The sequence below is a fragment of the Musa acuminata genome, chromosome BXJ2-4 (genome assembly GCF_036884655.1).
Source record: "Musa acuminata AAA Group cultivar baxijiao chromosome BXJ2-4, Cavendish_Baxijiao_AAA, whole genome shotgun sequence".
Lineage (NCBI taxonomy): Eukaryota > Viridiplantae > Streptophyta > Magnoliopsida > Zingiberales > Musaceae > Musa > Musa acuminata.
Window position 1 is genome coordinate 429,778 of NC_088341.1, and position 25,385 is coordinate 455,162.

General features: G+C 37.4%; 4 protein-coding genes, 4 non-coding genes and 1 pseudogene across 17 annotated transcripts; 7 read left to right on the top strand and 2 right to left on the bottom strand.

Moving 5' to 3' along the window:
- The first annotated feature begins 484 nt into the window (after window positions 1-484).
- LOC103980436 (uncharacterized) lies at window positions 485-5,406 on the top strand. The gene is made up of 5 exons (XM_009396858.3): window positions 485-579; window positions 823-990; window positions 3,180-3,289; window positions 4,857-4,999; window positions 5,182-5,406. Exons 2-5 carry the CDS (start codon window positions 849-851, stop codon window positions 5,222-5,224), a joined length of 438 nt encoding a protein of 145 aa, XP_009395133.1. The 5' UTR covers window positions 485-579; window positions 823-848; the 3' UTR covers window positions 5,225-5,406.
- Window positions 5,407-6,282: 876 nt separating this feature from the next.
- On the top strand, window positions 6,283-11,312 carry LOC135609349 (pentatricopeptide repeat-containing protein At5g66520-like). 9 transcript variants are annotated; one of them, XR_010485744.1, is made up of 3 exons: window positions 6,283-7,120; window positions 8,165-10,260; window positions 10,728-11,312. XR_010485744.1 is itself a non-coding variant. In XM_065102503.1 (2 exons), exon 2 carries the CDS (start codon window positions 8,502-8,504, stop codon window positions 10,047-10,049), a length of 1,548 nt encoding a protein of 515 aa, XP_064958575.1. In that variant the 5' UTR covers window positions 6,283-6,850; window positions 8,165-8,501; the 3' UTR covers window positions 10,050-11,312. The 9 variants fall into 9 exon arrangements, 1 of the variants encoding a protein (XP_064958575.1); XR_010485743.1 differs by having other exon boundaries at window positions 6,283-6,850; window positions 6,944-10,260; XR_010485746.1 differs by having other exon boundaries at window positions 6,283-6,850.
- LOC135611487 (small nucleolar RNA SNORD25) lies at window positions 7,005-7,090 on the top strand. Its single transcript, XR_010486614.1, has one exon. It is a non-coding gene; the product is annotated as a small nucleolar RNA SNORD25 (small nucleolar RNA).
- On the top strand, window positions 7,236-7,320 carry LOC135611489 (small nucleolar RNA SNORD25). Its single transcript, XR_010486616.1, has one exon. It is a non-coding gene; the product is annotated as a small nucleolar RNA SNORD25 (small nucleolar RNA).
- On the top strand, window positions 7,435-7,514 carry LOC135611414 (small nucleolar RNA SNORD25; annotated as a pseudogene).
- LOC135611413 (small nucleolar RNA SNORD25) lies at window positions 7,656-7,740 on the top strand. The gene has a single exon (XR_010486558.1). It is a non-coding gene; the product is annotated as a small nucleolar RNA SNORD25 (small nucleolar RNA).
- Window positions 7,857-7,942, top strand: LOC135611488 (small nucleolar RNA SNORD25). Its single transcript, XR_010486615.1, has one exon. It is a non-coding gene; the product is annotated as a small nucleolar RNA SNORD25 (small nucleolar RNA).
- Window positions 11,313-11,356: 44 nt separating the features above from the next.
- LOC135609347 (beta-1,3-galactosyltransferase GALT1-like) lies at window positions 11,357-22,223 on the bottom strand. 2 transcript variants are annotated; one of them, XM_065102501.1, is made up of 8 exons: window positions 21,965-22,223; window positions 18,818-19,747; window positions 17,640-17,875; window positions 17,249-17,530; window positions 15,568-15,696; window positions 15,301-15,480; window positions 12,016-12,123; window positions 11,357-11,723 (listed from the first exon to the last, which is right to left on the bottom strand). In XM_065102501.1, exons 2-8 carry the CDS (start codon window positions 19,563-19,565, stop codon window positions 11,511-11,513), a joined length of 1,896 nt encoding a protein of 631 aa, XP_064958573.1. In that variant the 5' UTR covers window positions 19,566-19,747; window positions 21,965-22,223; the 3' UTR covers window positions 11,357-11,510. The 2 variants fall into 2 exon arrangements, with proteins under 2 accessions (XP_064958573.1, XP_064958574.1); XM_065102502.1 differs by lacking the exon at window positions 15,568-15,696.
- Window positions 22,224-23,880: 1,657 nt separating this feature from the next.
- LOC103980433 (extracellular ribonuclease LE) lies at window positions 23,881-24,907 on the bottom strand. The gene is made up of 3 exons (XM_009396855.3): window positions 24,749-24,907; window positions 24,522-24,677; window positions 23,881-24,453 (listed from the first exon to the last, which is right to left on the bottom strand). The coding sequence occupies exons 1-3, from the start codon at window positions 24,845-24,847 to the stop codon at window positions 24,031-24,033; spliced, it is 678 nt and encodes a 225-aa protein (XP_009395130.2). The 5' UTR covers window positions 24,848-24,907; the 3' UTR covers window positions 23,881-24,030.
- Between the last annotated feature and the right edge of the window lie 478 nt (window positions 24,908-25,385).

Genomic DNA, 25,385 nt, shown 5'->3' on the forward strand with positions numbered 1-25,385 from the left:
CTTCAAACTTCAGGTAAGAGTGTGAGTGGCAGCCGGTTGAGACTTCAAATGTTACAACATTGCATGTTTACTTTAATCTTCAGGTAGTGTGAGTCCCAACTCATGAACAACTGCAACAGTTGATCAATTATTGTTTGAGTAAAGTTCGACTTTACAGGAGAGATATTATATTCAAATCCCTTAGTCGAGAATGCTCCGATATAGTTTTTGTAGATATTTTTTCTACTTATGTGCCTGACATCATTTATCACTACTACCTGACTCTAAATTTATGATATTTTAAATGATCAAAATATATAGTAAGATAGTTTAGATGATAAAGTATCATATAAGTTTCATTTTCATCATTTATCATTTGCATATGATGGATGGATCGGTGCAAATCTTTTCTCATTAGGGCTTATCGGAATTTATGTCGTCGTCGGTCAGCCACTTTCTACACCGCAATTTATAAGCAAGATTTGGATCATGATGTCCTCGAGGGCAATATCGGTAGTACACACTTCAAAAGATCAGCCGGCGTCTCCTATTTAGGTTCGGTTTGTCCCCCATATTTGTTTTCCGACGATCGCCTTCGAGGTAAGCCTTCAATCGCTCTCTCTCTCTCTCTCTCTCTCTCTGTAGATGATGTCTTCCTTTCCACCCGCGTTTGTTCTTGTTTTCTGTGATTTCTTGGCTGGCCTTCTCCCTCCCCTTTTCCTTTGACTGTTGTTGATTCCGGGGTTGATCTTAGTCGGATCGGCTTCTTTCGGATGGATCTTGCCTTTCATTTGGTCCAACTCTCTGGGTGATTGTGTTTGGTCTCGCTCGATCGCGTCTCAGGTAGCCGATTTTTTGCACGAGAGGTGATGGGGAGGGACTCGAAATCCAAGGATTCGGGAGGGAAGGGCAAGGGAAAGCAGGCCGCTGCATCTGATGAGAATGCCTCTAAGGGTAAAGCCAAGGGTGGAAAGTCAAGTGATGGGCTCGGTACCTGCACTTATGTCAAAGGTTGTGGCTTCTTCTCGTGATCATGATTCCCTTTTGTTATAGCTTCCTTCACAATCAGTTAAGATTATAGTGTATTTTCGTTCAAATTGTGCTTCTTATAATCTGGGTGATTGACGAGTTGTGTATATTTCAGATAATGTCATACGGATTACTGCGGAGTAATATGTATGCGAAGCGTATAGCTGCTCTCTATGTTGGAATATATACCCGTTATTTGTCATTTGATCCGTTCTTATTGTTCCTTTTGACATAAATTCTGACTTTCATATGGTGTAATTATATAAGCATCCTTCATTCTTTGTAGGACCACAGAAATATGATCCCCTTTTCTGTCCATTTGTTATGTATAGGTTGATGAGTTATGAGGCTTTTTTTTCTTTCTTTGTTTCTTTGCTCCTCTTCTATTGTTGAATTTTCAACTTTTCTTTTCTTTTCTTTTTTTGGGTTAAACTGATTAAAGAAGCCCTAAAACTGTAAGGTCGAAAAAAAATTGCTTTTGTGCAAATTTGAGTATTGATTTGTCCATTATTTCACTTTTCTCTTTCTCCAACAATTAAATATAGGAGTTCTCCTATCTGTAATGTCTCATATAAAGGAATTACTGACTCAAATTTTTAATAGCTATATCTGATTTCAAAAGTCGATTTTTAAGTTTGTGATGCATATTTACGTGTATAAATGATCAACCAACTTTTTTTTCTTAGGAGAGGTGCATATGCATAATATTTTATGTTTTTATGAAAATGATAGTAACTAACAAGGTATCTAGATCCTTATCTGTGGGATTATAAAGAAATGAGGACTTACAAGCATCAAAATATCACGAAGGACTCCAGACGAGTCCTACACCAACACCACCCCCAAATTACAAGGAAAAATAAAAAAAAAACTACAACTCGTCCTACACCAAAACTTTCCTATGTATATCAGTTAACTCTAACATTAATTACATAAATATATGTAGTTTAATAAGTTTTGGAATAGAAAATTGGCTACTTGATTGTGGGATTGAGTATATGATTTGTATGTCGGGCAGTTTTTGTATGTCCTGGCTTTTGTTAGTGTACATTTCAGTATTACTGTTCACATTCTTTTCATGGCAAATGGAAGGTTTTTCATATAATATGTTCAATACTTGATCACTTATTTGTTTAGACTTGGTTTGGCATATGATATTTTTGTTATTAATATGCTTAAAAACCCTATGATGACACTCACATATGGATGCTTCATTTTCTTTTGGCTGATGACCAAATACTAGTTTGATATGGAAACCTGTTGGTGTTTTCTTATTCTTTAGATATTCACTTCCCTTTGGTAGTTTAATTAGGGTCGATACATCTTCACTCTAACTTGATGAAAATTGTTATTGACCTTGATTCTTATTTTTCTGGTACAAGCCATATTTTTTGTATCATTGATATGCTACTGACTTGAGTTATACAGTGTGTTTAATGTTTGGCTTTCTTTTTAGTTAAAATCTTATTTTTGTTATAAGAACTTGTGTTATTGAATACTATTGGCACATGTATAGGAACAGGAACTAGATTAACTATAATGTCCTGTTCTACTAGTTAGAAAGGCATGGGCTTCTATCATTTCTTTGTGGGATACAAGGAGACATCTCCTTTCCCACGGGGGTGCAACTCTTGCTTTGGATCAAGTGATCAATCAATTTAATTAATTCTGATTAAGTTTGTCTAATCCATCTCCCAAAATATCAGGATAAGCTGAAATCAGCCAACCCTTGGTCAGTCCTGTTTATTTCTGGTTTTGCTCGTGTATTGGCTTCTGGTGAGCTAGCGGCTGATATGGATCCATCTTGGCAAATTTTCTATCGATTACCTTCAGCTTGCTGAAAATTTTGGCAAATTCAATTACCTTCAACCACCAGGAATGTTGCTAGAGACTCTTTTTCTTGAACAAGTTTGCTATAGTAGAATATACTAAGATTTTTTAAAAAATAAAAGCATCGTCCGATGTAAACTTACACTAATCTGGTTATGGAAATCTATATGGGCATCATGACTATGAAATGGGCTAATCTTTCCTATCTTGCAGCATTTGCTAACTGTATTTTGGTTTAACAATGCACAAGAGACATATGGTACCAATTTAAGCAATTAGTATCATTTCATTCACAGTGGATGTCTTAATAGGTCTTAATAAAGCCATTAATTGCATTTCAGCACGGCACATATTATGTGAAAAGCAAGGCAAGATTAACGAAGCATACAAGAAGCTCCAAGATGGTTGGTTAAGCAATGGAGACAAGGTTCCCCCTGCTGAATTTGCAAAGGTAAGATCTCTGTTTTTTCTACTGAAATTGTGTCTATATCTTGTGAGAGTGTGCAGTTCTAGCTTAGATAGTTTGGCAGAGCAACGTGAGACAGTTGAAATCCTTCTATTGTTTTATGATTCCCTGCTCCATTTGCTTTATCTGTTCTGCTTTTGTGTTTCTTTTTCTCTTTTGGCTAGATTCTTTGTGCTTATTTTTTTCATTTTCATTTTTTTCTGTATTATTACATTGAACTTGAAGTATGTGTCTCCTTCATATTTAGTTGCATTTTCAATGAATGATCTAGATAAATCTTCAGTTGTTAATATTGTGACGTATGTATCTTTTTGGAACTTAAACTTTAAACATTTTAACATTTTTTTTGCTTTCTATTTAACTATTTTAAACTGAATTGAGTTGGGCCATTGCACAGTTTGAAATTTCCTTTGCTTGAGCAACTTATGAATAAGCAGAAAATTTGACAGTTTTTCACACATCTAAGTTTGCTTGCCTTCTTATTTGCAACGAATCACCAAGTTATGCAACATGGGAGTGGTTTATGGTGACGTTCTCATTCAAGTTGCTTGCATAGTTGCATTCTTTGTCTGTGCTTAATCACCGAGTTATGCAACTTGGAAGCAATTTCTGGTGCATAAGGAAATTGGAACTTTACCAACATGATAGTGAGAGTCAGATTTCAAAGTTTAACTACTTAATATCAGTTTCAGTTCAGCTTGGATTACTGCTTGTTGATTGATTCTATCAAACTTATATTGAATTGTTTGCTGGTCTATGCAGCATCTTGGCTGAGTTTGATTGTTCTTTGGGTATTGATATGATAAATTGAGATGAAATATTAAATTTCAGTGTTAGTCTTAAACTGGTTTGCAATATCACATAATTCAATTCTGTGGCTTATTTCAAATCTTATATGTATTTAGATATAACCTGTTTAGATCATTCCTTTTTCCAAGAACATGTTAATTTGCTTTATATATTATGCTTTCACTTTTTTCTTGAGAAAATTCTTTTGGTCTGGTCTCTTTGTATTTGTACTACAACTGCTACTTGTAGACCTTCATATCTTCTCAACAATATTGGAATAGATATTTAAAGTTGGTTTATTCCTTGCACCTTTATCATTTTAATAGTTTGATGTGTACTGCCAAATGCCTCTCTAGAATGGATTTTGTAGATAAAAAAAGAGTGAGGGTTTCTGCCTACTATCTTGCCAGGCCAAACTTCTTTTGGCTCCATTTAAACTAATTATAATATTTTAGGGGTATCTATGACAATGGGGATTTAGAGGGAAACCATGAGTCGTAGAAGTTCTGTTTTGATGGATTATCTTGAAGCGCATTAAATGTCAAGTTTGGTTTCTCTTGAAGTGTTCTGCTAGTTTGTCTATGTACAGTCATTATATCACAAAGAATTTTAATAGTACCACTGTCGACGTTATTTGTTCTCTTTCTCCACTATAAAGGTTATTTGTTTTTTTCCTCCTAAATGCATAGTCATAGATGTGCTTCGAATACATTAAATGTTGGAGGAATTACTTTTTTCTCGCCTTGTGCTGGCTCTGTTTCAGGTGGCCACAGAGTATTCCGAGTGTCCATCAGGAAAGAAAGGTGGAGACCTTGGATGGTTTCCTAGGGGTAAAATGGCTGGTCCTTTTCAAGATGTGGCATTTAATACACTTGTTGGAGCTACCAGTGCACCGTTTAAATCAACGTATGCCAACTGACTAACTTCTCAGATTTTATCATCCAACCTCTACATGTCTGTTGTGCTAGAAGTTTGATATATTTGGTTTGGATGTTGTTATTTTTCATGCTTTAAAAGTGGTTATGAAAAATTTGCTTATGTTATAAGGTAGTATCGGTTTATAACCAAAATATTGGACACTAATGCAGGCATGGGTATCACATCATTCTGTGTGAAGGGAGGAAGAATTGATCCTTGGATGGCTTTTGTCTACAGACACTTCTTCGGATATGGAGGGAACTAGTAGTATGCCCATGATCTTTTCCTAAAAGTTCATAAACTCATTTGAGGATGAGATGAAACTCGATACTGCATAAACTTTGGAGATATGTAAATTATGAGTAAACATCAAGTTTAGTTTACTGTTAATTGCATCGAGGTAAAAGTTTGCTGGTGGTTCCATATTTTATTTTAAAAATTATTTTAGTCAGCAAGTTAATTGGAAAATATATCACGTGCATAGGTTGACCATTCAAGTGTGACCCTTGTTGTAAAGCTTGGTTGTTACATTGGTCAAACTATGAACCATGACCAGAGTCCATTTGTTTCAATTAGGCTTAGAACTGGTTAGTGTTTCAATCAAATTCTCAATGATTCTATAAATTCACAAATTAAGATATATATATATATATATATATATATATATATATATATATATATATATATATATATATATATATATATATATATATATATATATATATATATATATATATATATATATATATATATATATATATATATATATATATATATATATATATATATTCTCTGCTTGGGACTTTCTCTCGTTGCCTTTAGAGCAAACTCTGCAGCTTCCTGATTGATTTTGGTTGCTTTGTCGTGTGCTTTCTTCATCACCCTTCTTTGGGTTTATAGTTATTGGTAGAGGAGACTAGGGTTGTGTTTTCTTTTTGTTCTAACGTAGCTTCTTGATGGATTTGGGTGTTTGTCGTTCGGTTTATGCACCCTTTGCTTGATTCGGCCATATGTTGTGGCGAGTTAATTAGAGGTTTGTTTTGTTTCTTGTCTTGTTCTTCGTCTGATTGAGATGATTGAAAGTAATAGCTTCAAGGTCTTGTTCTTGGCCTGTGACTATTAACATTAAAGATATTTGTTGCATGGATTTCTATAGTCTCGTGAGGGCACAAACTATATGTATGTTGGAAAGGTGGTCATGGTGGTACTCCGTAGAACCCTTATTTGTCTCTGTCACAAACTAAACCAGTGAAGATTAAATGAATGACCGGTCTACAGCAAATAGGGTGGGATTAAATGAATGGATTCAATATTTCATGCAAATCTCTGGCATCTTTACTTTTTCTTTGACTAATTTGTTGTAAGTATACTTATCTTTCATCTCTGTTATCTTTTATTCTGTATTTGTGTGTTAGATAGATTGTGTGAAATTTAAATTATGTTGAAATTTGGTGAAATAATAAATAAAAAATGATGTTTCCAAATTTCAATACTGCCATCGTTCGTCAATGGTAAAATAGAATAATCATGAATTCAACGACACACGTGTAACAACACCCAATGAATTAGGGTTTCCAAGATGAGATCTCGACCGTTCAAGCACGGCAATCAGAACCCTAATCCGACTCGCCATTCCTTGTCTATAAATAGGAGCGGGGGACTACCGCTCCTCCTCCTGCTTCCCTCTGCCGCCTGGATACCGGCCGTTCTCCTTCCCAGTTGTCGAAGGCTGCCGCCGACAAGTAATCCCTCCATCACCTATGCCTACCCTCTGCTGTTTATCTTTGAAGCTGCGTTGAATGTCTCTTGAAACATGGAGGAAAAAGGCAGCTACAACCAGTATTTCCTGCCTCATACTTGCCACATTCAAATTGGTTTTAGTTGATCTGTTTGCATTGGTTACATCGGTTTTTCACGACATTTTATCTTTAGGTGTGGATATTTATGCTTCCTCGCTATCTCTGGTGCACTCTGTTTCGTTAACCATGGTTTGGACAACGATGATGAACCCTACAGACCTGTAATGATTATTGCAGATATGATTGCATAATCAAAGAACATCTAAGGGACTGAGTTGTCAACCTCGCAAGCTGTTTTAAGACGCAGGAGGTTTTTTTTTATCTCATATAGTTTTTTTTCCCCCTTGAAATGTTTGATAAATTAAATTTATTTACAGTGATGTCAAGTTCCAAAATAATGACTTTTCTTGTATTCCAAAACAACGGACAGCGATGATGAGCCTACAGACCTGTAATGATCATTGCTGATATGATTGCATAATCAAAGAACATCTAAGGGACTGAGTTGTCAACCTCACAGGCTGTTTTAAGATGCAGGAGGCTTTTATATCTAATCTAGGGCTTTTTTTCTTGAAATGTTTGCATAATACAATGATGTCAGCTTCCAAAATACTGACATATGTATTTGAAAATAATGGACAATGATGTAATGATTATTACAGATATTATTGCATAGTCAAAGAACATCAAGGGACTGAGTTGTCAACGTACAGGCTGTTAAAATGCAATGAGTTTTCTTTATATCTCATCTATTGTTTTTTTGCTTCATATGGTTGTGTAATGAAATTGATCTATGATAATGCCAGGTTCCAAAAGAATGGCTTTTCCTGTATTTCAAATTAATAGACAACAATGATGAGCCTACGGACTTGTAATGATTATTGAAGATATGCTTGCACAATCAAAGAACATCTAATGGACTATGTTGTCAACCTTGCAAGTTGTTTTAAGATGTGGGAGGTCTTTATGTTTCATCTAGTGGTTTTTTGAAATGTTTGTGTAAATTAAATTTATCTAAATGATGTTAGATTTTAAAATAAATAATGGACAACGATGATGAGCCTACTAGACCTGTAATGATTATTGCAGATATGATTGCATAATCAAAGAACATCTAAGGGACTGAGTTGTTAACCTTGCAAACTGTTTTAAGATGCATGAGGTTTTTATTTCTTTCTCACCTAGTACTTTTTTTTCTCTTGAAATGTTTGCACAAATAAATTTATCTACACTGATGTCAGGTTCTAAAACAATCGATTTTCCTGTATTCTTTTAACATTTTGCATCGTTACTTGGTCACTGAGGATTATCTCTTTTTCAAAAGTAATCTTTTTCTTGTTATCATGTCCATCAGTTATCTATTGCATGTCTCACATATGCTATCCAAGGATCCCAGCTTGCCTTCCCATACAGTCTTGGCTGCTTGTTCAGGTGGTGGCTAATGGGATTGCAGAAACAATACATCGTTTTGACAAGCAGGAACAAGAATTCTGTTCATGAGGGCAGTGGTTGATCTGTTCACCTATAGCCACTTTTAATTACTCTTGCAAAACCCTAGACATTGGACATTCTGATTTAGTTTGTTTCAGGTTGTCCTGTGAGATCATGTCATTAGAGTTGAAGTCATTTCACATAATACAACAAGAAAACCACCAATTTTAGATGTCTGGGAGAACTTTCTGGTCTAAAGGATGCTCAGCTTGTCCTCTCTTGCTTCTTGGAAACCATACTCAAGAGATCTACAGCAGCATTTGTTCTTGATGCTTCAAGGATGCAAGAGCATGAAGCAACTTACTCAGTTGCATGCGAAATTGGTGGTTAATGGCTTTTCCTGCAAGAATGTCCTCATCACCAAGCTTCTCTCCTGCTGCATTGTGTCAGGGAATATAACATATGCATCTCTAGCTTTTGACCAGGTTGAGGAACCAAACACCACCCTCTGCAACCAAATGATCAGGGCAATTTTTCATGGAGATATGCCAGAGAGCTCCTTTACCATCTACAATTGGATGAGAAGAAGAGGGAGGACAGATACGCTGCAGCCCAATGGTTTCACATATACCTTCCTCCTTGCTGCCTGTGCTAAGGCCGGGCCAAATTTCTTGCCACAAGGGGAGCAATTGCACTGTAGAATCATTTCTGGTGGCTTTGATTCCAGTGTGTACATTCAGACTAATTTAATAAATATGTATGCTGCCTCTGCCACCATGAGAGGTGAGTCTATCGCTAAAGCTCATAAGATATTCGAAGAGATGCCCCGGAGAAACATTGTGTCATGGAACACCATGTTGGCTGGATATTTGCAATCTGGGGATGTGCCAACGGCATTTAGGTTCTTTGATGACATGCCTGCTAAGGACAAAGTGTCGTGGACCACCATGATTGCAGGTTGTGCGCAGGCCGGTATGAGTGGTCAGGCACTCACTCTATTTAGTCAGATGAGGATATCTCGAGTAAAACCTGATCAAGTTACAATGATCGCTGTCCTGTCAGCATGTGCATATTTGGGAGACTTGGAATTGGGACGTTGGATCCATGCACATGTCTGCAATTTCTGGCATGGAAGAGAATGTCTAGTGAATCTGAGTAATGCACTCATCCACATGTATGTTAAATGTGGAGCTATTGATGATGCATTTCAGGTCTTCACCGAGATGCCTCGTAAAAGCACTGTCACGTGGACGACCATGATCGCAGGCCTTGCAACCCATGGTTATGGTGATCAGGCACTAGATCTATTCCAAAGAATGCAGTGCAAGGGATCAGAAAATGAGAAGCCAGATTGGTTGACCTTTATTGCAGTTCTATGTGCCTGCAGTTACACGGGTAGGATTGACAAGGGGCTTTGCTACTTTGAGCAGATGATTTCAATGTATGGAATCAGACCAAAAATACAACACTATGGATGCATTGTTGACATGCTCAGCCGTGCAGGTCACTTGAACAAAGCCCAAGAGCTGATTAAAATGATGCCAGTGGAACCTAATTCTGCTATCTGGGGAGCCTTGCTTGGTGGCTGTTGGATACATAAGGATGATAAACTTGCAGGCCAGGTGATCCACAGAATTATGGAACTCGAACCAGACCAGGTGGCTGGCCACCTTGTCTCTGTATCCAATTTGTATGTTGCATCTATGAAGCGAGGTGATAGTCAAATGTTCAGAGATATGATGTTGGAATTGGGCATTAGAAAGCCTGCTGCTTGCAGCTTAATATATGCAAATGGGTCTAATTCATGACTTCTTGGCTGATAACTGGAGCTTCCATCTTTGTTCAGCCACATCAAGTATTTCATCGGATGCCGCCAATACCGGTGATCGGGCAAGAGGCAGCTCATGACTTTCTAATGCACAATGTCTGCTCCATTTCTGGTTCTAGCGCACAAAATTGGTAATCTAAATGAAGAGATTGTCAAACTACATAGAGCCATGACGAGTTTTTGTTCCAAAGGTTTGCTTACCTTGTTTCTAGACTCCTATCTTCGTTTTACTCTTGGCATTGTCTACTCTTTCCTTGTATTATTTGCTGTTTAATTGTCTTGCCTGTGGCCCTGTGCAAGGGACATTTTCTCTGGCTTGTTGTTCTGGTCAGTTAGGATGGCTGGTGATATTTGTTGGGATTAGCTACTGCTAACAAAGTGTGTCCAATCCTTGAACTGAAAGTAATATATTTATCCATTTATTTTGAAATGTACATCTAAAAACAAAAAGAAACTCATTCACCATTTGTATGCTAAAGAAACAGGGTTTTTAGATCAAAATTCTGAAGCAAGCATTTTAACAAAGGATAAGCTCGTATTAAGATCTTCCTTAATATAGTTCTGTCTATAGCATGGTTAATGATGTTATGATCTTTTCATTTTTTTTGTACCCTTGAAGATAGGTCCAGTCTGATGCCTTGTTATTCGACACCTGTAGGTTGTCTGTACTAGAGAGGATGGTGCTCTCATCTTGTCTCATATTTTGTTCCTTTGAAGATTGGTCCATTCTAATTCCAACGACAATTTTATTGGACACCTGTATTTGGTTGTCTGGATTACAGAGGTCGGAAGATTGATGCACCTTTGTACAAGATGCTATTTGGTTGTCTTGACGTTTAGAGGTGTAATTTTTTCTTGGTAGTCAGGTCATTGAGGAACATATGTCAATTGCAATTCTTGCTAGGTAGTTGCCTTTATAATCTTTGTGGATTATTTTTATTGTTATTGTTACTTTTATGTTTATTTGGGGTGTTGTTGTGTTTTCTCCATTAACTTGATGAGCCACTATTGAACAGCAATGATGTCTACATAAACATACAATTGGATCTTTGGAGTGTTTTATTAAGGTGGCGATGTAGGCTGGCTGTCTATTATTTCAGCAAGCATTTGTATTTCATCTAGAACTTAGCTGGCTTCTGTTTCTACCATGACTTGTACTTTTGCCTTTGAAGTGTTCTGTATATGATATAGTGAATGTAATGACTTTTTGTTGCTTAGTCTGATCATTGAAGATTTATTTTCATTCCCAATTTTGTTGTGATGGTGATGATTTATTTGCCAAGTCAAAATACATGATGTAGATGGTTGGTTGGTTGGTTTGTATGATGTTTGGATTCTTGAAATAAGATGGATGCAAGCCAAAAACAATCTCTCTCTCTCGCTCTCTCTCTCTCTCTCTCTCTCTCTCTCTCTCTCATTCTCATTCTCATTTACAACAACATCATGACCACCTGCAGCAACTTGGTTCGTGAGTCTCTCGTAGCTTCTGCCATAGGCATAGCATCTCTCTGGGCTCCTGGTAATGAGCTACCACGTAACCAGCTTTACACCCATCGATATTAATCCTATTTTCATTTTTATAATTAATATCCATCCCTTTGTTCTTCATCTCCTCTATCCATATTCCCATGGCCACATCCTCTAGCTTGAACATCTGCACATCACATCAATCATCGTTACAGGTTAAACCAATGGAGGATGGCTTGGCTTGGTCTGAATAATAATGATTATTCAAGTCGCAAGTCGCTTAAGTAAGCTATTTATTATTGTTCTAACGTATCTCACACATGAACATTTATTGTACTTACTAATCTATAATTAATTTAATTAAAAAAAAAGAAATTTAATCTTCTTCATTTAGGAATTAAAAAAAATATAAATATATATATAAACAAGTGCTATGTTGCATATCTCGATTAATCAAAGCAGGAGAGACTGTGAAGCACCTTTAAATGGCCCCTTTTATACTGCTTATGAACACCCTTTGCAATGTCGTGCGACACCACGTATCCCGGACCGTGAGCCCAAGGGGGATACCTCTCTTCCGACCATTCCTTCGTCAAAGTGAAAGTATGAGTTAGCAGAGTTCTAAATAATAATGCCTGCCAATGAAACGTAGATTTACTCGTCATAAAGAAACATCATTTTCGAAAGACAAAAAAAAGACAGACAAACAGTTTTAGTGTTGCTATTGATAAAACAGTTTAACCCGATAGCATTCGACTTAGAGAATTTTCCTTGTTATCTGAGAAATCAGATTCCGAATCACCTTTTGTTAGAGCTAGCCAACAAAGACAATAAAACGGAAAGAATAAAGCGACAAGAACAAACAAAACACCAGAACACCAGATATACGTGGTTCGGTCAATTGACTTTGACCTACATCCACGGAAGAAAGAGGAGCAAATTACTATTATAAAAGAGGGACACTTACAAATGCCTTAGGAAATGTTCCTAGGTCATAAAACACCTTCAGCTTCCTAAACAAGAAGACTTCAAACCATAAGCAGGTTTTCTTGTGATGCCTGCTGTACTTCTTGTGGTGTCAGTGGTACTTCTCGTGGTGTGTCTAACATCAAAGCTCAGGCCCTTATTTATAGTTCCAAGACGAGACAACAAATCTGATTTTCCCGATGTGGGACTATGGGACTTGCCAAACTAACAAATCTCCACCTTGGCATGTCCCAACAAAACTTGCTCCACCTTCTTCACAAAAGCCCCAACGGGCAATCACCAACAATGAATACCAACCAAGTCCAAGCACTGCTTGAACTTGTAAACCGGAACATGCTTCGTAAGCATATCAACTGGATTGTCCTTCGTATAAATTTTTTGAACAAGGACCTTTCCCTCAGCAATCAACCACTTAGCGGAATTATCAAAAGAAACTGCATCTGAATAGGTAGTAGGCTCACCAACTTCACTTGTTTCTTCTGCAACAGACAAAGCATATGCAACCAAATTTGCATACCTTTGTGGTGGTCGAATATCTCTCATATGACCCAAACGCATATGCCATAATTTGGTGATGTCAGAATCAGACAATGATGATGACGAGACTGCAACTGAACCTGTGACAGTAGTTCCCTGCAGAATATACAAGCTACCAGACCTACGAGCTTTCATAACAATAAGAGCACTTCTAGAAACTTTCATAACTCCACCTTCAGCTGTGTATTTACACCCAAGGGCCTCTAGGGTGCCTAAAGAGATGAGATTCTTTTTTAAATCAGGAACATGTCTAACATTAGTGAGCGTCCTCACAATACCATCATGCATTTTAATTCAGATTGTTCCTCTACCAACAACATCACATGCAGCATTATTGCCCATCAAAATAATTCCACCATTACAAGATTTATATGTGGAAAACAAATCCCTATTGGGACACATGTGATAAGAACAACCTGAATCTAAAATCCATTCATTTTTAGACTTTGTCCTGTCATCAGTAGCAAAGAAAATATTTCCAAAATTCTCATCAGATGCTACACTAGCTTCAGCGGATTCAGTAGTTTTTTCAACAAATTTTTCCTTTTGCTTTAATTTATTTTTCAATTTAAAGCAATCAGATTTAATGTGCCCCATTTTATGACAATATCTGCATTCCAAATTTCTATGTCTGGATTTAGATCTAGATTTAGATCTACTACTGTCAAATTCTCTTTTATCCATTTTATCCCTGACAACCAGACCCTCAGCCTGATTTCCTCTACTTTCCCCAGTGATATCTCTGTCTATTTGCTCCTTAGATTTTAGTGCAGATTTAATTTCCTGATACGAAACTGTTTCTTTTCCATAAATCAAAGTATCACGGAAATGCTTAAAAGATTGGGGAAGAGAACACAAGAGCAACAAAGCCTTATCCTCATCATCAATTTTTGCATCTATATTCTCCAAATCCATAACCAAAGAATCAAACTTATCAAGATGCGAGAGTATAGATGTACCTTCAACCATCCGAAGCATATACAGTCTCTGCTTCAAGTAGAGACGATTCTCCACTGTCCTCTTCATGTACAAGGCTTTAAGTTTGTCCCACATGCTCTTAGCCGTAGTCTCCGTAGCTACCTCCCGTAAAACCTCGTCAGAGAGGTTTAGAATGATGCTGGATCGGGCCTTCTTATCCATACCCGCAAGATCTTCCTTTGACGTACCATCTGGAATGTTCTCAGCACCCTGAAGTGCCAAATCAACTCCGTCTTGAACCAGAATGGCCTCCATCTTGAGTTGCCACATGCCGAAGTTGACATTTCTGTCGAATTTCTCGACAATGATCTTTGATATTGTCATTGTTGCCAAAAAATCCCAGAACCAGGCTCTGATACCAGTTTGTTAGAGCTAGCCCCAGGATATTTACCAAAGGATAATTTTGGCAACACAACAAAGACAATAAAGCGGAAAGAATAAAGCGACAAGAACAAACAAAACACCAGAACACCAGATATACATGGTTCGGTCAATTGACTTTGACCTACATCCACGGAAGAAAGAAGAGCAAATTACTATTATAAAAGAGGGACACTTACAAATGCCTTACTATTATAAAAGAGGGACACTTACAAATGCCTTAGGAAATGTTCCTAGGCCATAAAACACCTTCAGCTTCCTAAACAAGAAGACTTCAAACCATAAGCAGGTTTTCTTGTGATGCCTGTTGTACTTCTTGTGGTGTCAGTGGTACTTCTCGTGGTGTGTCTAACATCAAAGCTCAGGCCCTTATTTATAGTTTCAAGACGAGACAATAAGTCTGATTTTCCCGATGTGGGACTATGGGACTTGCCAAACTAACACCTTTGACTTAGAGAATAGAAAGAAAGGAAACAAAAAAAAACAAAGGTTTGAGATGAGAGAAAGTCAAAAAGGACTCTAAAAACAACACTGACAACTTCAGTATCTAAAAGACCAAAAAGATCTGCTTAATGGTCAAGCAGCACACATGAAAGAAATTTTGACAAGCCAACTGTAGCTGTCTTCTATTTATTGCATTGGGGGGGGGGAGGGGATCCTCCTATATCTACCACAAAATGGAACCTGTATGAGTGTTTGCAGCATCTGCTATAATTTAAGATCCTTTGTGAGATAAGATAGTTTATGAGCTCATACACACTGAAATGACATTGCATCCATCAGCCACTTACTTATCATTATCACCCGTATCAGTGTAGTACTACTCCATCTAACCTGAGCAAATAAATTTATCGAGACATATAAATTTCAAAAAATCTTACCTCGGGGGTTATATACCACTTGCTGTCAACTTTTCGATTAGGTCGAGACTTGAAGTTGATCCGACCATACAATAGCCCATGTGTGATGTTAGCCCTTTGCAAGGAAGTAAGCAACTCATCGACACGCGCGAAAGCATCATCATCTGTTTTCATTATGTACTTTGCCGATAAAACATTTGTCTGTTAGAACAAGAAGCAAAAGTTAGAACCATACAGCATAAACCAGCTCCACAAACTTTGGTGTCAACAAACTGAGGTCCATATTACCCCATAGATACAAATGGCTATGGTCTTCCATGTAATGATAGTATAATAATCGATAAATGGCATCAGTTGGATGTCACCATATGTGTTTGCCTCCTTCCACAGCTCCTCATTTACCATTTCATTTTTATGCTATTGGAAACCCGGAAAGCAAAACAAAGGGAATCGTGAACATATTAATATGAGTTTAGCAAAATATTTAAGTATGGCAACAAGACTCACAAGAATTCTATAATAAGATATTCTTTTTTTAAAACAAAATGTCTTTTCAAATGCACAACAAATTAGAGGAAAATATTTTTTTTCCATCACAAGCAGCTAAAAAATTTACACATTAAAATTGAAATCATATGCTCTCGGATCAAGTAAAATGATTTCTCTCTTGTAAGAAGCATTAGACAATCCATTTAAAAGTTATTTAGATCAAGGTTTTACTTATCGAATCGTACCGCCCGGTACGGGCGGTACGTACCGGTCCGAGAGGCGATCGGTACGCGGACCGCCCCCTACCGGGCGGTACACGCAAAAAATATCCCGTATCGGCCGTTACGGGTAATATCGGGCGGTAACGGTCGAAATTTCGACCGTTACCGCCCGGTACCATTCGGTAACGGGCGGTAACGCAGCGCCTTTCTCGGCGACGTCGCCGAGGCGACATGATGTCGCCTTTTTCGGCGACGTCGCCGAGGCGACACGACGTCGCCTTTTTCGGCGACGTCGCCAAGGCGACACGACGTCGCCGAGGCGACAAGACGTCGCCTTTTTGGGAGACGTCGCCGAGGCGACACGACGTCGCCTTTTTCGGCGACGTCGCTATATATATATATATATATATATATATATATATATATATATATATATATATATATATATATATATATATATATATATATATATATATATATATATATATATATATATATATATATATATATATATATATATATATATATATATATATATATATATATATATATATATATATATATATATATTAAATAAACGTCGCCTCGGCGACGTCGCCCCGTGTGGGGAAGGAAAAGGCGACGTCGCCGAGGCGATGCGACGTCGGCCAATAAAAAAAAATATATATATATAATATATATATATACATATATCACTCGGTATACCGCTCGGTATACCGAGAGGTATACCGTTCCGTACCGTACCGAGAGATCGTCGAAACTCCGGTACGGTACGAAATTTCAAACCTTGATTTAGATAACAAAAAATTCTAATAACCGACAAGTCCAAGCATTTTAATGTGATTATATCATATTATGGCAGATCAGAAAATTTATTATCATAAATAAAACATAACCAATGCATGAGTCTCACGTCATCGTAGGGTTTGGGGAGGTCAGGTCTTGCTTATTATCATAAGCAAGACATTAAAATGATACATAGTACCTACGCTTCTTGAATAGGTCACGTCTCGCCTATCGTATATTCAATCACCTCTGGTTGACTAATACAACAACAAAACGACACATAATGTCCTAGCTACTTGGTTTTGGCTACACAGATTTGCTCTTGACATTTAGCTAAGTTGAGGGAAATATTACCAATCACACAAAGAGCAATCAAACCACTTTTTGATCTGATGACTACATAAAAAGAAGAAGAAAAAAACTGGTAAAATGATTGTAGGAAATTATATCATTTTCATGTTTGGCTTTCTTACCAGACCTACGAAAAAACGCACAGCAACAGATCCGACACGAACAACATCATACTGCTTCCATGTTCTTCGAACTGCCATTCTATGTTTGAAATTGTTTGCTGTTGAAAAAACACCAACAAAAAGATCCACTGATTTGTGAATGGGTATTGCAGATGACTTCAGTATATCCAAATCCAAAACATGCTCTAAATCCTCTGATGTCGGTAAACCACTGACAATGACAGATATCAATTGTATGTCTCCTGATATTCTTACTTCACCCACAAGCCATGGCTCCAAGCTCTGTAGAACAGAAGCAGATGTCAACTAAGATGATGGCAATCACTAGATAATGCCATATAGCCAGATGAGTTGGGAAATCAGAAAATGGACAAGCTGGTAATAATAGTACTTCTCTGTATGCAAATGATGTTATGTGCTTCCCGTCTACGCTCATCTGGATTCCCTCCGCTCCCATCCTTATAGTAGCAATGGCAATATATCCTTGCCTAAAGGGAAAATATTTTGTTGGTTTTGCACCATCCTTTGGGAGCATAGAACGTCTTGAAAAATTGTAGTGGTCATTAGCTGTAATGATTCCCTTGTTGTCTCTACCCACCATAGGATCGCATTGCTCTAAATCATCCACTGCAAGGAATAGATAAAACTTACAGCTTCATTAGTACGAAAATGAAAAAGTATGCAATTAAATTCTTAAGCAACATGTACTACAATAAGGATACATGTAAGAAGTAAACTTTCTTGCCGCAGATCAGGAATCAAATAACAAGTGAAAATGCACTCAATAGAAATAGTCATCTAACTATTTGGCTGCACAAAACCCTCAGCAGCAAGAAGAAAAAAAAAAGTGAGAAGAGTGGACACAACCTGGAAATTTCAATACTATCTCATACATTTCCGATGTATGAGATAGTATTGTCCAAACTGATGTACAAAATGTACTAAGTCAGTCCAAACTCCTCTTCTTTTCAAGCATTAGCCCCACAGCTGATTTCCTACTGCATTCACCTTTGGTCAACTAAAACATTTCATCATCTAGATACACCTGTTTGTTCCTTCATGGTCTTACCTCCTCAATTGTCAAGTATTTCTAGGCAATATCTCCTGCATTTCAATCTCCTTGAATCACTATACGACTATCTCTTTCATAACACAACTGTCATGTTCTCGGAACGGCCATCCTCTGAAGTCTGAACAATCTTCCTCTTGTGTGTAAACCCCTACTACTTCAGATGTATAGAAAAGACTAAATTTTGTAAGAGCTCGAAGCCAAGTTTCATTGATTCATTCATTCAACATGGAACGACATACATTTCCATCAAAAGTTGCTTTTTTTTTCGAAAAAACACTTCCCATAAATGGCATGAGAAAAAAAATTTGTGGTTTGCTGAAAGTCAATAGACCAGCTTACAAGCGAGGAAACAAATAAGAGAAATATGATCACGGTGAGTGTTCTTAGATTGAATTATTGAGAAAACTTAATGATGATATAATCTTCATGCAGCAGACAGTTCAACATGATCTTTAGCACAAAAGAAAAAGAATTGTTATGGGCATGTAAATGAGTACCTTTCCCATCATTTTCAGTATCCAGAGGAGGACAACGCTCCTCTTCACCCCAGTCATTAGCCACAGTCCATGTGTTTTGGATGATCACTGGATCCTCAGTTATTTTATCACCGTGAATGCGGACATTGTAGTGCAAGATGACAGGAGGATCTGGCTCCCCTGGAAGTGTGGCCCCTGTTAAATCAATCTGGAAATTGCCGAGTAGACCACCTGGAGTGCCAATTACTGTAATAGAGGAACCTTGAACCAGTCCACAAGGTATCACCAACTTGAAAATATCATGACCAAATTCTGAATCATTCATTCTTCTAATAGAATACGGGCAAAGTTTCTCTTTCACTTTTCCAGGACCAGCTAATTTTTCCTCTTCAATTGAGGTCATCAGACTTTCCCATGCAGCTCCAGCTTCCCTGATTGCCTTTACTGCATGAGGTAGGCCTTGAGAACTGCTTATTAAGTGGTCCAAATGATTCCAAGTCTGTAGACACTGAAGCTCTGAGTCAGAGAGATTTCTTGGAGAGAAAAGTTTGGAGACTAATGTGATGGTAGATACTACATGTGAGTCATTTTCTGGATTACGAACTACAGGTGAACCCTCAGGATTTGTCCAGTAAAAATAGTCAGAATAGTTAACAGAGAAAGGACTCTGAAGAGAACTTTCAGCCAAGGGATTCTCCAATATCCACAGTCTCAGGAGCAGCAAAGAAAATAAAAAGAGTAACACTAAACCTCCAGACCATTTTCTCATCTTTTGTGAAACAAGCCTTCCAGCAATATCTCCGAAGCTTTTATTGCTTGAACCGAAAAATTTTTAGCCAAAAGAACCATACAACAAATACAAAACCAAGCTTGTTTCTCAAAGAAGCTCCTGCATCTAAAGGTTCTGCTTTGCTCGGAAATGACCATTCCAGCAAGTCCAGAAGCATTTTACTGAAGATGAACAAAGAACAAAAACAAAGGTGAGCCTAATGAAGTATTTAATTATAAATGCCAAGGTCAAACAAATCAAAGGGTCTTTGCAACTTCAAGCAGCCAAATTCTTGTGTAAAGACTATTTTAATGATAGATAAACCATGAAGCTAACACAGTAAATCTTATCCTCCTTTTTTAAGTATGTTATTTGTTGATGATATTATCTTAATTGATGAGAGCCGGAGTGAAATTAATTATAAACTTGAGCTATAGAGGCAAGCCTTACAAACTAAATGTTTTAGATTAAATAGGATTAAAATCAAATATATAAAATGTAATTTTAGTGATTCTAGATATAGACAGGAGAATATAGTTAAATTGCATGGACAAGAAATTACTTCAAGTAAAAGTTTTAGGTATCTTGGATCAATTATTCAGCAAGATGAAGAGATCGATGAAGATATTATTCATGGAGTAAAAACGGGATAGTTAAAATGGTGAGGGGTGTCACAAGTCCTGTGATCATCGAATACCTTTAAGATTGAAAAAAAAAAATTTATAAGACAGTTATGAGACTAACAATATTTTATGGATCTGAATGTTAGCCAGTTAAGAAACAACATATTCAAAAAGCTTGTGTTGCCGAGATAAGAATATTAAAATGGATATGTGAAGTTACTATGAAAGATAAAAAAAAAATATTTTTATTCGTGAACAATAAGATATTACTTCGACAGAGGATAAGATGAGAAAATATCATTTAAGATGCTATGGGCATGTGTTTAGAAGACTTCCGGATGCAGTAGTTAAAAGAGGTAAAATGATTAATGTTGGTGGTGCGAGGAGAGATAGAGGAAGACGTAAAAAGACTTTAATAGAAATCATAAATAAAGATTTAGGTATTTTAAATGCAATTAAACATATGATTTTTTATATATCTCAATGGCGACAAAAAAATTCATGTATTGACCCTAAATAGTTGGGACTTGCGATTTTATTGTTGTTGTCATTGTTGTGGCATTTGGAAAATGACAAAGCAAAATTCAGTTCTCTATTTAGCCACTAAGATTATATCAAATAACTTTTATGTTATCCTAAGTGCACAAGATTCTTCGAGTTCAAATACAATTCCTTGGACATGGAAGTGAATTGAATGATGCATTTGCAGTGTTCTGTCAGATTCACATTTAGGAAGTGCAACAATAGTGAGGTAACAAATACTCAGTCATGTGTTTCTTTCTACAGATGGAAGAATGTGGGGATTATGAGCTTGATTTCATATTGTTTAATTTTCCTGACATGTTAACCAATGTAGTCAGATAAGCAGCAAGTAGATGACCTATTTTTAACTCAATGCTAATCACCACTAAAATGATGATGATTTGTATTTATTATGAAGAAGGATGGAGATTTTCTATGAATCGAACTGTTCATTGCAAGTCCACTTTGCTTCTCTGTTTTTTCTTTTCATTTGCCCCTTTTTGATGAGCTGAGAAAGAGCACCTTAAAATAGAGGAAGTTCCCCCAAAAAGAAAACATCCAACAAATCAATGAAACTAAATCTCTTCCATAGCAATGTGGTCACAAACTTAATCGAATACCAATAGTCAAAATCATAATCGAATTGAGATTTGTTCCAAAAGGAAAGAAAGAATGCAGCAGACATTTAAAGTTCCAAAAGGAGGAAAAGGAATTAACAAGCTAATCTAAAAAGCAGGAAAAATGCAGCAGACATTTCAGCAGATCATCAGGCAAAGCAATTCAAAGTACTCCTTAAAAGCGCTTCCTTTCTGGCAGAATTGAGATTTATTAGGTGAAGAAGGGTCGACAGAGTAGTAAAAATACCGAGCTTCAAATGAAAAGGAAAGAAAGGATTAGCAAGCTCAGCTCAGCTCAGCAGTAGGAAGAAAAGCTGCTGAGCTTACAGGCAAATGAGTGGGATCAGGCAGATTACAGCTGCTGTGCTTCCTATAACACCGCATCAATGATTCATCTTCTATCCGGAGAAAGAGGAAGGACCAAGAAACAGAAATGACACCATTAGAAGTGGGTCAAAATGAACAAAAAAGGGTTCTTTTTGTTACTTTTCCTTCGATGAAACATCAAGAGAAGCATATTTCAGAAGGTCAGCTACAAAAGATAAGCTGAAGCAGCACGTCCAGGGATTGAAAACCCTGAACTCCAGGAAAGAAAGTCCACAATCAAATGGAGGGAGAGAGAAAGAGAGAGGATTACCTGCGTTCTACGTTAGCATCACTGACGACCAAACCAAAACGTAAGAAAGCAGTGCCGGCGATAACTTCAACCAAGCCAAACGCATATAAGAGAGAGAAAGAGAAAGAGAAAGACAGAGAGACGAAAGAAGTTTCTTTCCTCTGTTGGGATCGTATTCCAAGCTGGGCTTCTTTGGATCCATCAGTGCCAGCAGTACTAGCAGCAGCATTACTCTATCTCCCATCCTTCCTACATCAGATTACACTACGGAGTGCAGACAGAGAAGACAGACAACAGAGCTTACTCGGATTCTGTTCTCGGACAGCCACCAAAGCGTTCGTTCGCGCAACAAGACAAACGACCGACCACACCACCCCACAGCAACAACGACAAGAGCATCAGCAGCAACCACAACACATCTTTTCCTCTGAATCCAAGAAAATTCCACACACCAACTTGATGGCCAAATCCTCACTCTCTATCACTTTCCTCTCTGAAAAGTATCCATCAGAACAATAATACCATTTTATTTCATTGGAACAAATGACATATTTTCATGAATAAAAATATTATTCTTCAAATCTATCACATAATAAATATTTTAAAAAATTGATGACTTTCGTCTTTGAGATAGATTATAAATTTATCCATTTATTATTTTATCCAACTTCATGAATAAATTTTTGTAATCATACATGATTTCTAAGTACCATTTGTTTTGTATGATTTCTTAATTTGATTATTTTTATTATAATAATATTTGAAAGTATAACGATTATATTTTTTTTAACAATAGCATTGAATTTTGAAATGATTATATGTTTGGCCTATTGTATTTCATCTTTCTTGTTTTTGTTTTGGACTTTGATTTTTTTCATTGTTTCTTCGTCTTCCTCTATCACAACCTTTACCTCTTCCATAGCTATGATCACCTAAGCCTTCATTTTTTTTCTTTCATAGTGAGCTTTGTCTAGAGAACTCATTCTACTACATTTAGTTTCTTCTTATTAACTAAATATTCATATGCTTGCAAATAATTCATCAGTTCATCAATAGTTATTTGGTTTAAATTCTTTAATTCTCTTCGATAAAGGCCATGATAAAGTTAATTTTTTCGACCAAAGTATTTTTTTGATCATATGCATATTTTCTAAATTCTCATAATTTTTTTTCTTAGTTGATTGACAATGGTAGGAACTCTTATAAAATAATTTAAAATAATCTCAGACTCATTCATTTGTAATGTTTCAAATTTAACTTAAAGATTCCTTTGAAAGAGTTTTGAAGAATCTCGTAAGTATCTATAGATGTGTTTATGATTGTAACTTTTTCAAAGTTGCCTTCGTCAATCGTCATGGATGAGAAAAAACGTTTTCTTGTTTTTCTTCCTCATGTCCTTCAAGGAAACTCTTTAGCTCATCTTAAGTATGACATTATCTTAAGGCTACTTATAGTCTCTTTCTACCGACTCCTATACGTCTTATGATCCAAATAATAACTTTATAGGAAAAGAAAAAAATGAGATAAATGGAGTTAAGAGAGAAAAAAAAGGGATGAAATAAGAGGTAAACTAAAATTTTTATTTTTTTTGCTGACAACTCTGTATATTTTTTTTATCATGATAAAGCTCATCTATTTATATGGCCAAAGTTACATATTGTTACGGCTACATTCATATAATTTTATTTTATTGTATATAACTTATTTATTTTCATAATTTCTTCTTCATAGTAATCTTTATTATGATGTTTCTCTATTCTTATTAAATTTTAAATATTATAATTATCTTCGCCATGTGATCAATCCTCTCTTTTAATTAAATTTAATTTTCTTACCATTAGCAGCGGAAGAGGAGTGCACCAAAAACATAGAGACATGAAAGAAGACAACACTCGAAGCATTCGACTCTTATCTGTGTCAAAATCCAGATGGAATAATTGACGGGCATAATCGATTGCAAGAGAAGAGCTCCATTGATGTCTTTGCAACAGTTAAATTATAGGAAGGAAATGGCGTGCAGTAATTAATCTCTGTTTTCGATGTGTCGTAAGAGTTCGGTGGCCAAAGACGAGCACGAATCTGGCGTCTCAGAAGGGAGGGAACTCGACTCGCGACGAGCATTTGCTCCTGGGGAAGACGGGGCACTCGATGAGCTCCTTCCCCCAAGTATCCACGCACAGGTAGATCTGATACAGTTGCCTATTACCCGACTCATCCACATTGCACTGGATTCCAGTAGTGTAGCCGATGGCTTCTCTAATGGCGCCGGCTATGCCTCGCAAGCTGTAGAATCCACCGTCGGGTCGAATCCCTGCATCTTGCAACACTTTGAGCAGGTCGACTTGCTTCTTGAGGTAGAGTGCTGCCTGGAAGTAGGAGCGTTGGTCGAGAAGGGACTCCGAGCAAGTCCCGTGCTTCCTCCATTCGTGGCTCCAGAAGCTTGAGCCGTCGCCACTGGGACATGCTAACGTTGGCCAGTTCATCTGCATCATCCCCATCAGATCGCTCATCTGCACACACAGATCGATGTAAGCTATCGATGGTTCGACCATCTCAGTTCGTATCAGAGATAGATCACCTCGGACGCATCGTACGGCCAATCGGAATCGCAATTAGATGGGTAGGAGCCGTCGTTGTAGTTCGGCCACAGCCCGTGGATGCCGAAGTCCGACGCAGGTTTACCGGTGGAAGGATAGCAGCAGCTTTGCCTGGTGTCGCAGTACGATCCTGGCCACTGCAGCAAGAACGTGAGTGGTCATGAGGTTGCCGCCTCTTGGAAGAAAGGAAGGAAGAAGAGTTCCCCACCTGTTGAACGAAGTAGAAGAAGTCGAAGTCGTGGGCGGTGGATGCGACTGCGGAGAGGGGGAGGAGGAGAAGGAAGGCAGAGAACCGTGGCAACTTCATGTTTGGTCGGAAGGGATGAGAGACTCCCTCGACGTGTTGGCCTACATATAAGGAGAGACTCAAAGCGTTTGGAAGATGGATCGCGTAACCATGTTGGCATGATGAATAGGGCGACATGCTTTCTCTTTGTGGAAGCTTGCAGTGCTCTTGTTTGTGAGGCAAGCAAACACCATGTTTGGATGGATTACGATACTTGTTAGCTTCCATGAAAACCTGCCTGGCTTCAGCTGGCGGGTCAGCGACGCCTGCAAGGAAGAAGAAGGTCAAGCTTCACGCGACCGCCCTCTTCTGCGTCTTCTTGGATCAGTAAAAGTGTTGGCGTCCTCCATGCTACTTAATGTTTGAGATGAAGATTAAAAGAAGACTAATAAATAGTCTCATCTCATGTTATTAAAGATTTAAAGAGTCTGATGACAAGTCAAAACAGAGTGATGATAAGGTCAAAGCATTTGTTCTTTTAATCTACCGTAAAAAGAATTTTTGTTTCTTCAGGTAAAATGAGGTGAATCTTCTAGCATTACATTCATCAGTGATGAAA

What these genes read in the sequence shown, in the direction of transcription:
- LOC135609349 (XM_065102503.1), top strand. Translation starts at nt 8,502, where the DNA reads ATGCTCAGCTTGTCCTCTCTTGCTTCTTGGAAACCATACTCAAGAGAT.
- LOC103980433 (XM_009396855.3), bottom strand. Translation starts at nt 24,847, where the DNA reads ATGAAGTTGCCACGGTTCTCTGCCTTCCTTCTCCTCCTCCCCCTCTCC. An exon ending in TCTTCTACTTCGTTCAACAG is followed by an intron (nt 24,678 to 24,748) that starts GTGGGGAACTCT and finishes TTCTTGCTGCAG; the next exon opens with TGGCCAGGATCGTACTGCGA. An exon ending in GGCCGTACGATGCGTCCGAG is followed by an intron (nt 24,454 to 24,521) that starts GTGATCTATCTC and finishes CTGTGTGTGCAG; the next exon opens with ATGAGCGATCTGATGGGGAT.
- LOC135609347 (XM_065102501.1), bottom strand. Translation starts at nt 19,565, where the DNA reads ATGAGAAAATGGTCTGGAGGTTTAGTGTTACTCTTTTTATTTTCTTTG. An exon ending in CATCATTTGCATACAGAGAA is followed by an intron (nt 17,531 to 17,639) that starts GTACTATTATTA and finishes TCTGTTCTACAG; the next exon opens with AGCTTGGAGCCATGGCTTGT. An exon ending in ATAAAAGGGGCCATTTAAAG is followed by an intron (nt 11,724 to 12,015) that starts GTGCTTCACAGT and finishes TGTGATGTGCAG; the next exon opens with ATGTTCAAGCTAGAGGATGT.
- LOC103980436 (XM_009396858.3), top strand. Translation starts at nt 849, where the DNA reads ATGGGGAGGGACTCGAAATCCAAGGATTCGGGAGGGAAGGGCAAGGGA. An exon ending in TACCTGCACTTATGTCAAAG is followed by an intron (nt 991 to 3,179) that starts GTTGTGGCTTCT and finishes ATTGCATTTCAG; the next exon opens with CACGGCACATATTATGTGAA. An exon ending in AGTGCACCGTTTAAATCAAC is followed by an intron (nt 5,000 to 5,181) that starts GTATGCCAACTG and finishes ACACTAATGCAG; the next exon opens with GCATGGGTATCACATCATTC.